Here is a 15490-nt window from a genome sequence, read left to right on the forward strand (position 1 = left end):
ATACAGAGAACTGAGGGGGTCCATTTTTTTTTTACTATGCATTAAGTGAATCCAAAAAGGCAGGTATTGCTGTAATGCCATTTGACAAAACAAAAATAAACACAAACACACAAAAGGGATAAAAAAGGAAACCCTTTTATGAAAATAACCATGGGCAGCAAGCCAATATCATTAATAAATATACTCCCTAAATGACTTAGCATCTAAATTCAGACAGTAGCACAATAGTGACAGGAAACTTCCATATGCTTTTCCCAGTTTTGGATAAGTCTAAACCAAAGGAAAAATATGAAATTGAACAAATTTCTGGAAAACTGGAGTTAAAAGAATTGTGTTGTTGTTCAGTCATTTCTGACTCTTTGTGACCCGCTTTGGGTCTGTTTCCTTTCTAAGACTGGGTTATTCTGACTTGCCCAGGGTCATACAAGTATGTGTCTGAGGCCAGATTTGAATTCAGATCTTAACTGACTCCAGATCTGACCCTCTATCCACTGTACCATATAGGTGGAATCTTCTTAAAGAGTCAGTAAAAGGGTACACATATTTCTCTGTACCACAGGGAACTTTTACAAAAATTGAGAATGTATATACTATGGCAGAGATATTGCAAACAAATGTAGAAAAGCAGAAATATTTCAGTCTTTTATAGACCATAACAGAATAAAAATAGAAATTACTTCAGAGACCATAAACAAGATATAGACTGAAATGACAGTAAAATCTTAAGTAATGAGTAGATCAAAGGACAGATTATATGAACAATTAATAATTATGTAAAAGAAAATGATAATGATGAAACAACATACATGTGATGCAATTAAAGCAGTTGTCAAGGGGGAAATCATATACTTATAATCATACGATGGCAAAATAGAAAAAGAGAGGATTAGTGAACTGAATATGCATTTTAAAAACTGGAAAACAAAACAAAAACCATGAAACAAACACAAAAGAGGAGATATTAAAAACTAGAGGGGAAATAGATAAGCTGGGAAAAAAAAACATGGAAATTACAAATAAAACTGGTTAAATAAAGATGGGTCTTTGAAAAGACTAATAAAATTGATAAACCATTAGCAAATGTGATTAAAAAAAGAAAACAGAAAAATCATATTTAAAAAATAGCAAATGAGCAAGGTAAAATCACAGACACAAAAACCAGAAAAAATAGAGTAATAAAAACATAATATCCTAATTATGTACTAAACACAACTGAGAATACAAAAGAAATAGAGGAATGCTTTAAAAAATGTAATATAAACCAAATGATCAGAAGACCAATAGAGATCTTAAATAACCTAGTCTTAGAAAAGTAAATAGATCTAGCTGTAAAGGAACTACCAAAGGAAAAAACTCATTGTCCAGATGGAATCACAGTTGAATTTCTCTCAAACTTTTAAAGAACGATCAGTACCCATACTATAGAAATTATTCTCAAAAATTTATAAGGAAAACACCCTACCTGAATTCATTAATGAGACAAAGGTCTAATACCTAAAAAGATACAACACACAAAGAAAACTAAAGGTTGATATCCTTAATGAACATTGACTCAAATTTTAAACAAAACCCCAAACAGATTGTAGTGATTTATTCAAGAAATCATTCATGATAATCAGGTGGAATTTATACTAGGAATGCTAAGATGGTTCAACATTAGGAAAAAATAATCAACATCATTAATCGTATTAAGAACCCAAACATCCCAAACCCCACCTCAAATAGATGCAGTAAAAGTTTTTGACAACAATACTTGCTTATGCTAAAACATTAACAACACTTGTTTATGCTAAAAACCCAATAGAATATAGAGGGACTGTAAAAATAGTATCATAAAAAGTTTCCATTTAAAACCAAAAATAAGAATCATGTGCAATGGGCATACAGTAGGACCCTTTCCCATAAATACGGGAGTTAAACAAGAATGCTCATTCTCTCCACTGTTTTTAATATGGTTCTGGAAATACTAGCAGTAACAGTGTGATAAGGAAGAAGTTAAAGGAATAAAGGTAGCCAAAAAGGAGATAAAGCTATCCCTGTTGTTTTTTTTTATATGGTGATTTACTTGAAAAATCTTAGAGAAATAAAAAAAATACAATAATTTTAAAAATAATTATTGAACTTCAGCAAAGTTACAGGCTACAAAATAAATCTTCAGAATTGAAAAGCAAACATTTTATATATTAAAAAAACACTAGTCCTAGGGAAATCCCATTCCAGATAAATACAAAACATATGTAATATCTGGGGAATGGAGCTCACAAAGCACACGAAAGACTTTGTATAAATTCAATTACAAAGCACTCCCTAAAGAAATGAAGAACTTAAGTAGCTGTGCTCATGGCTAGATCATACCAATATGATAAAAATGATCATATTACTAAAATTAATTTACACATTTAATACTGTACCAATTACATTACTTTTTAGAACTTGATAAAATAATAACAAAATTCGTCTGGAAAAATGAAAGATCTAGGATTTCAACAGAAATGAAAAGAAACAGGAATAAAGAGGGATTAGCTCTTCCAGATCTCAACCTATATATATTATGAAGCAGGAGTCTTCAATACCATCTGTTATTCAGGAAAGAATAGAGAGATAAATCAGTGGAACAGACTAGACAAGGAAAATTCAGAAACAATAGAATTCAGTAACTTTTGATAAAAGTGGAAGCATCAGTTACATAGGGGAAATTTCTGACTGACTGCTTTAGTTTTCCCAGTAGTATTTATTTATTCCATAAATTAAAAATAAAACAAAATAAATAAAAGAGTTGCTCACAATTGAAAATGACTAAAAAAAAGTTTTCCCCTATATAACTGATTTCCCATTATTATCAAATAATAACTTGTTGAGCTCTATTGTTTCTGAATTCCCCTAGTTAATTCACCGTTGCTCTGTCTCTCTAATACTGAACCAGTATCAGATGGCTTTGATGCTTTATAATGCAGTTTGAGATCCAGAAGATTTCCTCCTTGAGATCCCTCCTTTTTCGATACACCCTCTTCTCTAATATCATTCACTAATCTCTGGAGATTTAGCATATCTAGCATTTCTAAAATCTTATTTAGGTACTTCACTTCTCTTTTATTTATATTTATCTATGTGTAAAGCCCTTTGACTAAATCCAAACTTCACAGAACAAATTCCTTTATTAAAGGATCTGTTCTGTAAAATTTGGACTCAGTCAGAAGGCTACACCCAAGGACTTAGAAGGTCACATGTGGCCTCCAAGCTGCAGGTTCCCCACCCCTGGTCTAGATAATCAAGAATCAAAAATATCTAAACTCAATAATCTCTTGTTTAATAAACTCAAAATATTAGCTACATAGAAATTAACCTTTTAGCAGGTTTGTAGTTCAAGTCTTTTCAGTCATGTCTGACTCGTTGTGACACCTTTTGGGGTTTTCTTGGCAAAGATACGGTGGTTTGCTCTTTGCTTTTCCAGCTCATTTTACTGATGAGGAACTGAGGCATACAGGGTTGAGTGATTTACCCAGGGTCATATAGCTAATGTCTGAGGCCGGATTTAAATTTAGTTCTTCTTGATTCCAGGCTCTGTTGTCTATCCACTGTGCCACTTAGCTGTTCTTTTAAAGTAACTAGTGAAAGCTTAAAAATGAATGTAACTTATCATCTTTTATTTTTTCTATTTCCTCTAATTGTCTGTAGCAGCTTACTGATTACATGGGGGAATCAACAGGCTTAAATTTACTGATCTCTGTCTTGGTATAGTTAGCAATCAAAAAACATTTATTAAATGCCTACTAAGTGCCAGGTACTGTGCTAAGTGCTGGAGGTATAAGTAGATTGAAGTTACTGAATACCAATAATCCCAGCCCTTTTTTTTTTTTTCCATTTTATGTCAGTTTCCCCTTTGGACCTCTACTGAGAGAGTAATTTGTTAAACATCTCATTTCAAAGCATTTTTGAAAGTTCACCTTTTTCTGAACCTTCCGGAAATGCACATCTTTTAGGGAGAGGTGAATTCCACTGGCTATCCAGAGATGAGGGAGCTTATTTCAAAGAATATTTATGCTTCCTTAGTTTCTGAGTTTTATGTCATATGGATTTTCAAAGTTCATGCTCTTTTTTTTTTTCTAGAGATTGTTCACCTCAGATCCTTGTTGGTCCTCCTGTACAAGCTGAAAAAAACATTGAATTTTTGAATACTCTTAAAGACCGTAATCCTGGGGATTTGTGGTCTAGAATGCACATCTCCTCAATGGAATATGCTGCAGGTGACATCACACGGAAAGATAGGAAAAAAGACAAAGCAAGAGTAAGTGAATTGCTACAAGGTCTTACATTCTCTGGTGATTCTGATGTTGATGAAGAAGATGAAGTTGAGTCACACCCTGCTAGAAAGAAGCAGAAAGTAATTACTTTTACAGAGAAGAAATGGATCAAAAGAGATATTCAGCCCAATTTTCCAAGCTGGTCAGCATTGGATTCTGGAATTTTGAATCTCAAAAGTGAGAAACTAAATCCAGTCGAGTTCTTTGAATTATTTTTTGATGATGAAACATTCAGGTTAATTGTTGATGAAACAAATCATTATGCCTCTCAGAAAAATGTCACCTTGGAAGTTACAGTTCAGGAAATGAAGTGTGTTTTTGGTGTTCTTCTTTTGAGTGGGTATATTTGTCATCCCAGGAGAGGAATGTATTGGGAGACTTCAGATAAAGAGCAGAGTCTTGTTGGTAATGCAATTAGAAGGGAAAGGTTTGAATTAATATTTTCATACCTCCATTTTGCAGATAACAGTTGTCTAGATCAGTCAGACAAGTTTACAAAATTGAGGCCTCTTATAGACCAGATGAATAAAAATTTCCTCTTATATGCTCCCCTGGAGGAATATTACTGCTTTGATAAATCGATGTGTGAATGTTTTGATAGTGACCAGTTCTTAAATGGTAAACCTATTAGAATTGGTTATAAAATATGGTGTGGGACAACTACCCAGGGTTATTTAGTTTGGTTTGAGCCCTATCAAGGTGAACCAGTCCTGAAAACAGAAAAAGATCATGACCTTGGTTTAGGTGGAAAATTAGTAATGAACTTTGCTAACGTTCTCTTGGAACGAGGACAGCATCCTTATCATATATGTTTTGACAACTTTTTCACAAGTATCAAGCTAATATCAGCTCTGAAGAAGAAAGGGGTAAAGGCAACAGGAGCAATTCGTGATAATAGGACTGAAAAATGTCCTTTCATGAATTCAGAAAATATAAAAAATATGAAAAGGGGGTCATTTGATTTCAGAGTGGAAGAAAAGGAAGAGATAATTTTGTGCCGTTGGAATGATGAAAATTCCATCAACCTGTGCTCCAATGCTGTAGGCATAGAACCATTGAGTCAAGTAAGCTATTCTATTGATGAAGAAAAAAAGATTCAAATAAGTCAGCCATCCATAGTTAAGTTGTATGAAGTATGTAGGTATGGTGTTGCCAAGATGGATGAAAATATTTCCAAGTACAGGATAAGAATTAGAAGCAAAAAATGGTATTCAATCTTGGTAAGCTACATTATTGATGTGGCCATGAACAATGCATGGCACCTATATAGAATCTGTTGCCCTGATACTTCGTCAAGTCTTTTGGATTTCCGAAGATGCATTGCACATTTCTATTTGAAGAATGATGCTAATCTAGCAGACCAAGCAAGATAAAGTCAGCAATGACATATAGAACTAAAAAGTAAATATACCATGACTTCTCACTGAGAACATCAGTACTTCAATAATTTATTGGAGATACAAACTCATTAACTTAGTGTACTTCCTCTATCATTACATCCACATCTTAATCTCTGTGATTTGTGACCTCATATTAATCTCCCATAGAGCACCTACCCAGTGCACTAGAGGCCTTCCTCTGGTTCTTTTAACCCTCCCAAGAAACCATTGTGTCAGTCTTGAGAGACGTTATCCTTCAGTATGTATTGGGGCCAACCACTTTTCCAATCATATTACGTAACAAGTAATGTATTTTATATCACTTCTTGCAAGCAGATTATCATTGATAATATTCTACATTCTACTAATGTCTGCTATGTACCTCTCCATTGACCTTTGGATTATCTGCAGTTTCGGGGTTTTTTTGATAGCTGGTCAGCTGGTCAGCATCAAGATGAGAATATTGATGTTAAAAAGATTTTTCTATTAGAGAATAACTTGGGATCATTGAAAACACTGTCTAGCTAAGATATATGTAGTGGTATACTAAGTCAGTGGGTTGCCCATCCAAACTACATGCTGTGAATAAGAAGCATTTTCACAATTTTTGTTTTTTCTATGTGATTTCTTAGGTTTAAGAAGTCACATAGTGTTTTTTTTTTAATTTCCTTTTAAAAATAGTTTTGTGCTTGATTGAGGAAGACCCATAGTATTCTTGGGCTTGATATAATCAACACACTGTCATCCACAAATAGGGCAATCTAGAACTCTCCTTTTCTAGAAAACCCCTCTGCACAAGACATCTAAAAATGGCAAATACCTTTGTTGAATATACATCCATTTTAGGCCTCAATTGATGTTGATCATCATAGAATGATTGAACAAAGTTATCTTGTGGTTCCATGTACTATAGAATTGTGTATAATTTTAATGTATGCATGAGAGAGAGATCTTTGAAGTATATTTTGCTCATTCAGAGGCATTAAAATCTTTTGGAAAGATAGCTTTGAAGTCTGTGTATTGTTCAGTAAGATGCAATTTTGTAATCAACAAATAATATTTATAATGGAACCTTGTATTCTTTTTGACTTTAAGTCAGTTGTGTGACTCTGGGTATGTGTCCTACAGTAGAAGAAATATTTCTGTAAGCCCACCTGTTGCTTTGTCATATTTTCATTGAGGATATACTATAGATATATGTGTATATGTATAGACACGTGTGTGTATATATAGTATGCATACATACATATATATGTATAACAAAGATAAAAAAGTAAACATGTAGTTAGAAGTTGTTGATATATTCTTGATCATCTTTTTTAGGTAAGAATAGCTGTAATCCATTTTATTTCCAATCATTTGCGATAATTCCCTTATCTTAAAAGAGTCAGTCCTTCAGGCAAAATATAATGACTTACAACAAAGAATAATCTGTCAGAATTGCATATAATCCTATGGTAGATTCCAAGTATTCCTGATGAAAAGGCCCGAACTGAGCAAAATCTTTGAAATGCAAATTCAAGAGTCTAGAGAAATACAGAATGGTAAAATACACTTGATCAATTACAAAATATCATATGGTGATGACTTATTTACATTCTAATGGAGGAAAGAGGGAATGTTCTCTCAGAAGTCTGATGATCTCAGAGAAAGTTAAATAAGTCAAGTAGAAGACTATGAGATTTTGTTTTCATTCCATTAGAAGAAGGTAATAGAAAAGCTAGGAGAGGAAAGGAGGAAGTAGAGGAGGGCACTTAATATGTCTTACAATAAAGGTGCATGAAATAAAGATTATATGAAAATTGAGGAAAGGATGGGTGAAATGGGCATCCCATGAAGCTTACTTTCATCTGAATCTGAGAAAAGAAGATTGAACACACACATTTATTCCCACACATACAAAGGACTTTGTATAGAAATATATTAATGTCAATGGAGAAATAGGAGGAAGGTTTAAGAAGGAAGGAAGTATAGGGAGGAAAAACTGAACAAAATAGAATGCCAGCATCAGAGGATCCTGCAGAGGAAGTTTTAAAAATCTGTAATTGAGGGTGTGAAAAAAGGAAAGAGAAGAGAGGAAATAGAATGGAAACAGTGCTTCACTATTGTAGGTCACTAGTGTTAAGCAAACTTCTTTCTTTAACCATCTTTTTTTGTAAAGAGGGACCTTGGAGATAAGAATAAAAGATGTAGGAAAATACACAACTAACAGTTGTAACAATGAACGTAAAGCTAAAGAGGATAGAATCCAACAATACGATAATTAAACACGACAAAAATTCACAAAGTAGCTACAGCAAAAAACATTGTGATTCAAGTGAACTTTAAAAAATGTTAACAATAATGATTTTAGACAAAGCAACAGTGAAAATAGATGTGATAAAAAGAAATAAGCAGGGAAACATGTATATACTTATAAACCACGGACCAAATCAAGATGGTGGAGTGAGAGGAAGTATTTTTTTCTAGCTTGCTTTTCTTGCCTTTTCTACAATGATCTACAAATTGTGATTGGGAAAGGCAAGAAAAAGACACAGGCAAATTTTTAGCCCAGGGCAACTTAGGAAAGCAGGCAGAGAGTTATGCAGACACTGGGACAATGTCTGGCCAGCAGTTTGCAGAGGGGATATGACTGAGGGGAGCATTGCAGCCCCAAGATATGTAAAAAAGGCCAAGACTAGGTGCCAGGACAGGAAGCACCAGAGCAAAAAGATCCCTGTATTCAGATTTCTGAATACAGAAACAACTGCTATCTGCTGGTTCTGTCAGCCATTATCCAATTTTAGATTACAGATCTAGGACAGAGAAGAGTGGCCACCAATGAGGGCCTTACTGTGAACTAAGAAAGGAACAAACTCTGGAGGCAAAAACCAGCTGTGTGGCTCTGATCCAAGGTCAGTAAACAGACCTCTTCCCAGATTACATCACTTTGGGAGCATTGAAAGCTTGCTGACCCCCAGACTGATCTGTGAAAGCAAATGAAGGACATAAAAGGTCAGAAATTCAGGCCAAACATCCCTACCAGACTGGACACAATGTAGTACCAACACAAAGTCTAAAGTCAACAAATAGGCTGGAAGAATGAATAAACAAACAAACAAAAAAAACTCATAAAGAGCTATTAGGGTGACAGGTTAGTTAAAGATACAAACAGAGAAGAGAATTACTTGAAAGTAATGAGCAAAGCATCAAAGAAAAATGCAGCTTAGACCTGTCCAACCAGAATACCTAAAATACTTAAAGCAAGCATTTGAAGGGAGAAATTATTGAAGAAAATAACATGAAATATCTCATGGGAAAAAAAGGATAATTCAGGAGTCATTAGATTATTTGAAAGCCATGACCAAAAAAGAAATTAGGTTCTCTTTTAACTGTCCAAATATCTTAGAAGGCAATGTATAAATTAAAAGAATCCGCAGTCACTTCTTGAAAAAATATCCCCAAATGAAATATTCTCTAAATCCAACTCTTTAATACTGTGTCTCTGTGCAAGTCAATTAACCTTTCTGTGCCTCAGTTTTCTTAGCAAAATAATACCACCTCCCAGCATTGTTGAGGAGTAAAATGAAATATTTGTAAATAACTCTGAAACTTTAAAATTCTAATTAAAAAGAAACCATAAATCCAGTCCCCATCAAGTCCCTATCAAGTAATAAAAGAAATAAAAACATTTAAACACAGAACATATTGCAACAGGGACCAATGACTGAGCCATCTCTTTGCTTTGGAAATGCAGGAAAAAGACTGCTGTTGAGGTGGAGTCAGGATGGTGTAATAAGAATCAAAGGACCCTAGCTCCCCCCTCCCTTCTGCACAACCATCTAGAACACATACCAGAATGAATTCTCATTGAGAAAAAAGTTACAAGTTGTTTTTCTAGTCCAAGGCATCTTAGGAAACAGAAAAGCTGACACTGAGGATGGAATCTGGCCAGGCAGGCAATGTGTGGAGCATTCCACTACCCAAGAACACAAAGAGGGCTGAGATAGGGCAGCAGAGCAGAAAGAGATTCCAAGAGATCCTTGAACTAGCACTGGGTACAGGAATAGGTACTATTGAAAAGCTACGTCTCCCATTACCCCATTTCAGGTCACAGATTCAGGGTAGAAAGGAGTGGTCTTCAGCAAGGAATGAACAGATTCCAGAAACTGGAAGCTATGTGTCTCTTGTCCCAAGAGCAGAGTGAGGACAAAGTTTTACCCTTTAGCCCAGCATGTAACCCTGAAGTGGAATAGCCAGAGTAGTAGTCCTGGACCAAAGGGGAGCCAGTAGTTTAGTTGCTGTGAACCTACAGAGCTTTCCAGTGGGCTAACATTGACCGAGTCCAGCAGCAGTCTGCAGAAATTTGCAACCAAAGATAAGACAGTAGGCCCCAAACTGCGTCAGGAACTTGCAGAGCTCAAACCAAGGTGTTGAACATACCTCTCTCTAGATCACATAACTTTGGGATCACTGAAAATTTGCAGGGCATCAGACTGAGGTGTGAAGGATATAAAGGGTCAGAAGCTCAGGTCAGGCATCAACTCCCTTCCCCCAAAAGTATGCAGAACCTAGCACTAACAAAAAGGCCAAAGTGAAGAAGACTAGAAGAATGAGCAAACAAAAAAGCTCCTTAAAATGCTACTATGATAACAAGGAAACTCAATACACAAACAGAGATGGAAAAAGTTATTTGAAAGCATCTACAAGCAAAACCTCTAGGAAAAATGCAGTTTGGACAATTTTTGTAATGGAAAAAAGTTAGAAGCCTTTCCAATAAGATTTGAGGTAAAGTAAAGGTATCCATTATCACCACTAACATAGTGCAAGAAATCCTACCTATACCAAGAAGACAAAGAAAAATGGATGTAATAAGCATAGGGAAAGAAAAAACAAAACTTACTTTAATTGATTTTTGTAGATATTAAAGACCCATAAGAGTCAACTAAACAATTACTAGAAACAATAACTTCACCAAAATTGCAGAGCCTAAGAGAAATACACCTAAATTATTAGCATTTTTATATATAATCAACAAAATCAAGAAGAAAATGGTAGAAAGAAATCTCATTGAAAATACTATAGAATGTATAAAATATTTGGAATTCTACCTATCAAAACACAAGAACCATATTAACATAACTACAAAATACCTTTTACAAAAATACTGATCTAAATAATTGGAGAAATATTAATTGCTTACTTCTAGTCCACGCTGATATAATAAAAATGTCAATAGTACTTCTATTAACTTGCTTATTCAATATAAACTTAACTATCAAAGATTAATTTGTAGAGCTAGAAAAGATAATAAAATTCAATTGAAGACAAAAGATTAAGATTATCAAGGCAAAAATTGAGAAAATCAAACTGATTGTATACTGTGATTTTATTTTTTTACCACTACTGACAGTTTGTGCAACTACCTAAGTCATGTTTCATTTTTGTCTCTGAGTTAAGTTTAGAAGTTCAATTTTCCTGCTTATCACTGTTCTATTCTTGTATCAGGGAAATCTCTTATCCTTGAAAGACGCAGGTAGATGCTAGGGTGGCTGGTCTGTTATCTCTGCAACACTGTCTGTCCTTCAAGAAAGTCTGGTCTGTTATCATTGTGACACTAACTAGTCATGCAGATGTATACTTACCAATAAACTTTCCATACTGACAAAATGGAATGAGGGGTTGTTGGTAGCCCTGCATTCCAAATTTCCAGTCAATTATATTGTACTCCACATGTGATACTTCTGATTTTATAACCAATCATATTGTTTCCACCAGTTTCTAAATACTCTTCCTTTTGTCCGTAAAAAATTATCTGTCAGTCCTCATTAAGAGTCTTAGCTAGCTGTTTATTGGTAAATTTGCACTTTGTAATAAATTGTACTCAGAGTTTTGTGTGTCAGTTTACTTTCATTTCAATCACAACAAAGGGAAACACTGAAAAAAATTAGTGAGGTGGCCTAGATATATCAAATTTCAAACTTTAGTACAAAGCACTAAACATCAAAGCTATTTCATACTTGTTTTAAAAAAAGTATCAATTAAAGAGATGAGGCATAAAACACACAGATGCAACTAAACATAATAGCATAGTTGTTTTGATAAACCCAAAGACGTAAGGTTTGGGTAAGGACTCGCTATTCAACAAAAATGAGGATCCAGGAAAGTAGCCTAGCAGAAGTTGGCTATAGATCAGCATGTTACAGCAAATACCAAGAAAAGTTCCAAATGGATGCATGACTTAGATAGAAAAGGTCACATCCTAAACAAAATTAGGGAAGCAAGGAAGGACATGTCTACCAGAACTATAGATAAGAGAAAAATTCATGACCAAACAAGTGATAGTAGAAAAGATCACAACATAAAATAAACAGTTTTGATTTTTAAAATTGTTTTTGCACAAACAAAACCAATGCAGATAAAAATAGAAAAGAAACAGGTAAATGGGGGGAAAAATCTTTGAAGTAAATTTCTCTAATAAAGATCTAATAACCAAGAAACATAAGAGATTGCATCAAATTTATAAGGAGAAAAGTCACTCCCCAATAAAAATAGTCAGTTTTTTCTTCCCTTTTTTCTTTACTTTTTTGAAACTTAGATTATTGATTATTTATTAATATTAATAGCTAAGAGTTTTAGTAATCACTGTAACTAATTTCTACACTTTAGATTTGGCTTTATTTTGTATAGACCTTGGTAGAAAAGTTTGGAAGAGACCACACGCACAATTGAAACCGACCCTGCTTCTTGAGGGAAATAAAATGGATGCAAGATGATTCAACCTTATCAGGAAATGTTTTTCCTAGCACTGGGTCCCTTTGCTGAAGGAGAGATATTTGGTTGGGGACTTTACAACTCTGTGTTTTCTTTGTTACTATGGATTCTGTCCTTTTGCAAGTCAGCATAATTATGGACCAATTACAGTCTGAGTTTACTAGGCACCAGTCAACCTTATGTAAATTAGCTTAAGCAAGCAAACTGTGTAAAAGGCTGCTCTGACTGTAAGGTATGTCTTTGGTCACTGACCTCTGTTATTGGTAATTGCTAGCCTTGTCAATAAAAAGATTATGCTTGAAATTCCATGCCTCAGTTTCTCTTAATACCAGATTTATCACGACTTTTAGCATTCCTTTTTTAAAATTTGAGTTGAAAATTCTTCCCTTCAATTCTCCTGCCACCCATCAAGAAGGCAAGCATTATATCAATTATACATGTAAAATTATGTTAAATATATTTCCATATTAACCACATAACCAAAAAAGGAAGAAAAATAAAGTAAAAAAATAGGTACTTCAGCGTGCACTGAATTCATCAGTTCTCTCTGTGGTGGGAGATAGCATTTTTCAGCATGAGTCCTTTGGGATTGTCTTGGATTATTGTATTGATCAGAGTAGCTAAGTCCTTAGCTACAGTTGATCATTGTTATAATATTTTGTGACTATTTACAATGTTCTCCTGGTTCTGCTCAATTCACTTTGCATCAGTTAATATAAGTCTTTCCAGGTTTTTCTGAAACCATCATGCTCATCATTTCTTATAGCATAATCATATTCTAGCACAATTATATACCACAACTTGTTCATCTGTTTTGCAATTGAAGAGCATCATCTCACTTTCCAATTCCTTTCCATCACAGAAAGCTGTTATAAATACTTTTGTATATATAGGCCCTTTGCCTTTTTCTTTGATCCCTTTGGAATGCAGTCTTAGTAGTAGCATTGCTGGGTCAAAGGACCAAAGCATGCATGGTTTTATTGCCCTTTGGACATAGTTCCCAATTCTCCAGAATGGCTGGAGCAGTTCAAACTCCACCAACAATGAATTGGTATTCCATTTTCCTTTTCTGTCATGTTAGCCAAACTGATAGGCATAGAGTGGCACCTCAGAATTGTTTTAATTTCATTTCTTTAACTTATAGTGAAAATGGAGTGGTGTGAAAGAGTCTGATGAATAGAGCATTTTTATATGACTATTGATAGTTTTGATTTCTTCTTCTGGAAATTGCCTGATCATATTCTTTGTCAATTGGGGAATGGCTCTTATTTTAATAAATTTAACTCAGTTTACTATATATTTGAGAAATGAGGCCTTTATGAGATAAACTTGCTGTAAAATCCCCCCCTCAATTTTCCGCTTTCCTTCTAATTTTGATTGCATTGATTTTGTTTTTGCGAAATCTGTTGTAACTTCATGTAAGCAAAATTATCCGTTTTATTTCCTGTCATACTCTGTCTCTTGTTTTGCCATAAATTCTTCCCTTATTCATAGACCTCATAGGTAAAATTTTCCATGCTCCCCTAATTTACTTATGATATTACCCTCTATGTTTAAATTGTGTATCTATTTTGACATTTTCTTGGTATACAGTGTGAGATGTTCATCCACAGATGGGGAGCCTTGAGGTCACATGCGGATTTGTTCTGTAAAATTGGACTCAGTCAAAAGGCTCCACTTAAGGACCCAGAAGGCCATATGTGACCTTGAGGCTTCAGGTTCTCCTCTCATGATACTATACCTAATTTCTTCCGAACTACTTTTGAGTTTTCCTGACAAATTATGTTAGTGACTATTTCCCCCAAAGGCAGACAGAGAGGTCTGCTGACACTGAGGACAGGATCTGGCTAGGAGTACACTTACATGCAACACTCCATTATGTACAGAGAAGCTGTGTACAATGGCAAATGAAGGTCCCAGACTCATAATAAGGGCTACACATGGAAAGAGGTGTCAACTGTTAGCTTTGTTGCCACCCACCTAATTTCAATTCATGTATCTAGTGAAGACTGCAAAAGGAGATCTAACCCCAAGAGTGCCCCTCCAAGCTAAGGAACTGCCTCAGGGCCTACACTGAGAGATGCAAGATCAGAAGGAAACAGCACCAGTGTGAGTTGGACCACAGAAACAGAATAGGGTCTCAGTTCCAGCTTCTAGTCAATTCTTCAGTCTGCAGAAGAATGATCAGAGCAGCAATTTTGACTAAATGGGAACCTGCAGTTCTGTCATTCAGAACCAGAAGAGCTTTGTAAACATTAACATGTCATGTTAAGTATGCCATGCTGCTTTTATGCTTCATATCTATCTATCTATCTATCTATCTATCTATCTATCTATCTATCTATCTATCTATCTATCTATATGTTGGGGGTGTAAGCTCAGTTCCATGTGGACAGTCTTGGGCGGGTAAAAGGTGAGAACTTCTAAACCTTAGAGTTCTCATGAGGCCCCCCAGGGAACAGCAGGGAATTGAGGTGTGAGACCGAGCTATCTCGTGCATTTCCGCCTCTTCCCATGGGAAATGCTGGGAGAGAGCATCCCTGCCCTTGAGACTGGCCCGGATCTGAGGACACCTATTGTTGTCTAACAGGCACGGTATTCAGGTGCAAACTATGCGGCAGGAGAGCTTAAGTAGGGTCAGGAAAGCCTGAAGGCACTCTTAGCGCTGAGGGGCCCTTAGAGGACAGAAGGCCCCTCTTCCTTCTTTCCTCTCTTCGCTCTTCCCTCTCCCCTCTCTCCCCACTTCCACTTCTGCTTTCATTCTCTTACTGTAAGATCTTTGCCTCCTTGGGAGATTTCTCTCTCTCCTAAGGAAGAGTTCCCCCTGCACATGTAACCAAGACCCTGAATAAACCCTTGTTCGACTCTGGAAAGTCTCTTCTCTCATACGTTTATCCGGTTTGGCCAGCCGAAGACCTGCGATAGGTAAGGTAAGACTCGGGCAGCCCTCAGGCCTCTAGGCCTGGCATATATATATGTATACATCATGCATGTTATCACGTAAGTGATTATTGAACTAGAGAGGTGAACATATTAGAGTTTCTTAAAGTGGGACAG

At 35.4% G+C, this 15490-nt stretch overlaps 1 protein-coding gene across 1 annotated transcript in view; it reads left to right on the top strand.

Moving 5' to 3' along the window:
- Positions 1-6971, top strand: part of PGBD1 (piggyBac transposable element derived 1) — a 38359-nt gene extending 31388 nt beyond the window's left edge. Inside the window, exon 7 of the mRNA XM_072640953.1 lies at positions 4108-6971. Coding sequence (XP_072497054.1) covers positions 4108-5674 — 1567 coding nt within the window. The 3' untranslated portion in view covers positions 5675-6971. The remainder of the gene's footprint in view (positions 1-4107) is intronic.
- The last annotated feature ends 8519 nt before the right edge of the window (positions 6972-15490 follow it).

This window comes from Notamacropus eugenii, chromosome 2 (genome assembly GCF_028372415.1).
Source record: "Notamacropus eugenii isolate mMacEug1 chromosome 2, mMacEug1.pri_v2, whole genome shotgun sequence".
NCBI classification, from domain to species: domain Eukaryota; kingdom Metazoa; phylum Chordata; class Mammalia; order Diprotodontia; family Macropodidae; genus Notamacropus; species Notamacropus eugenii.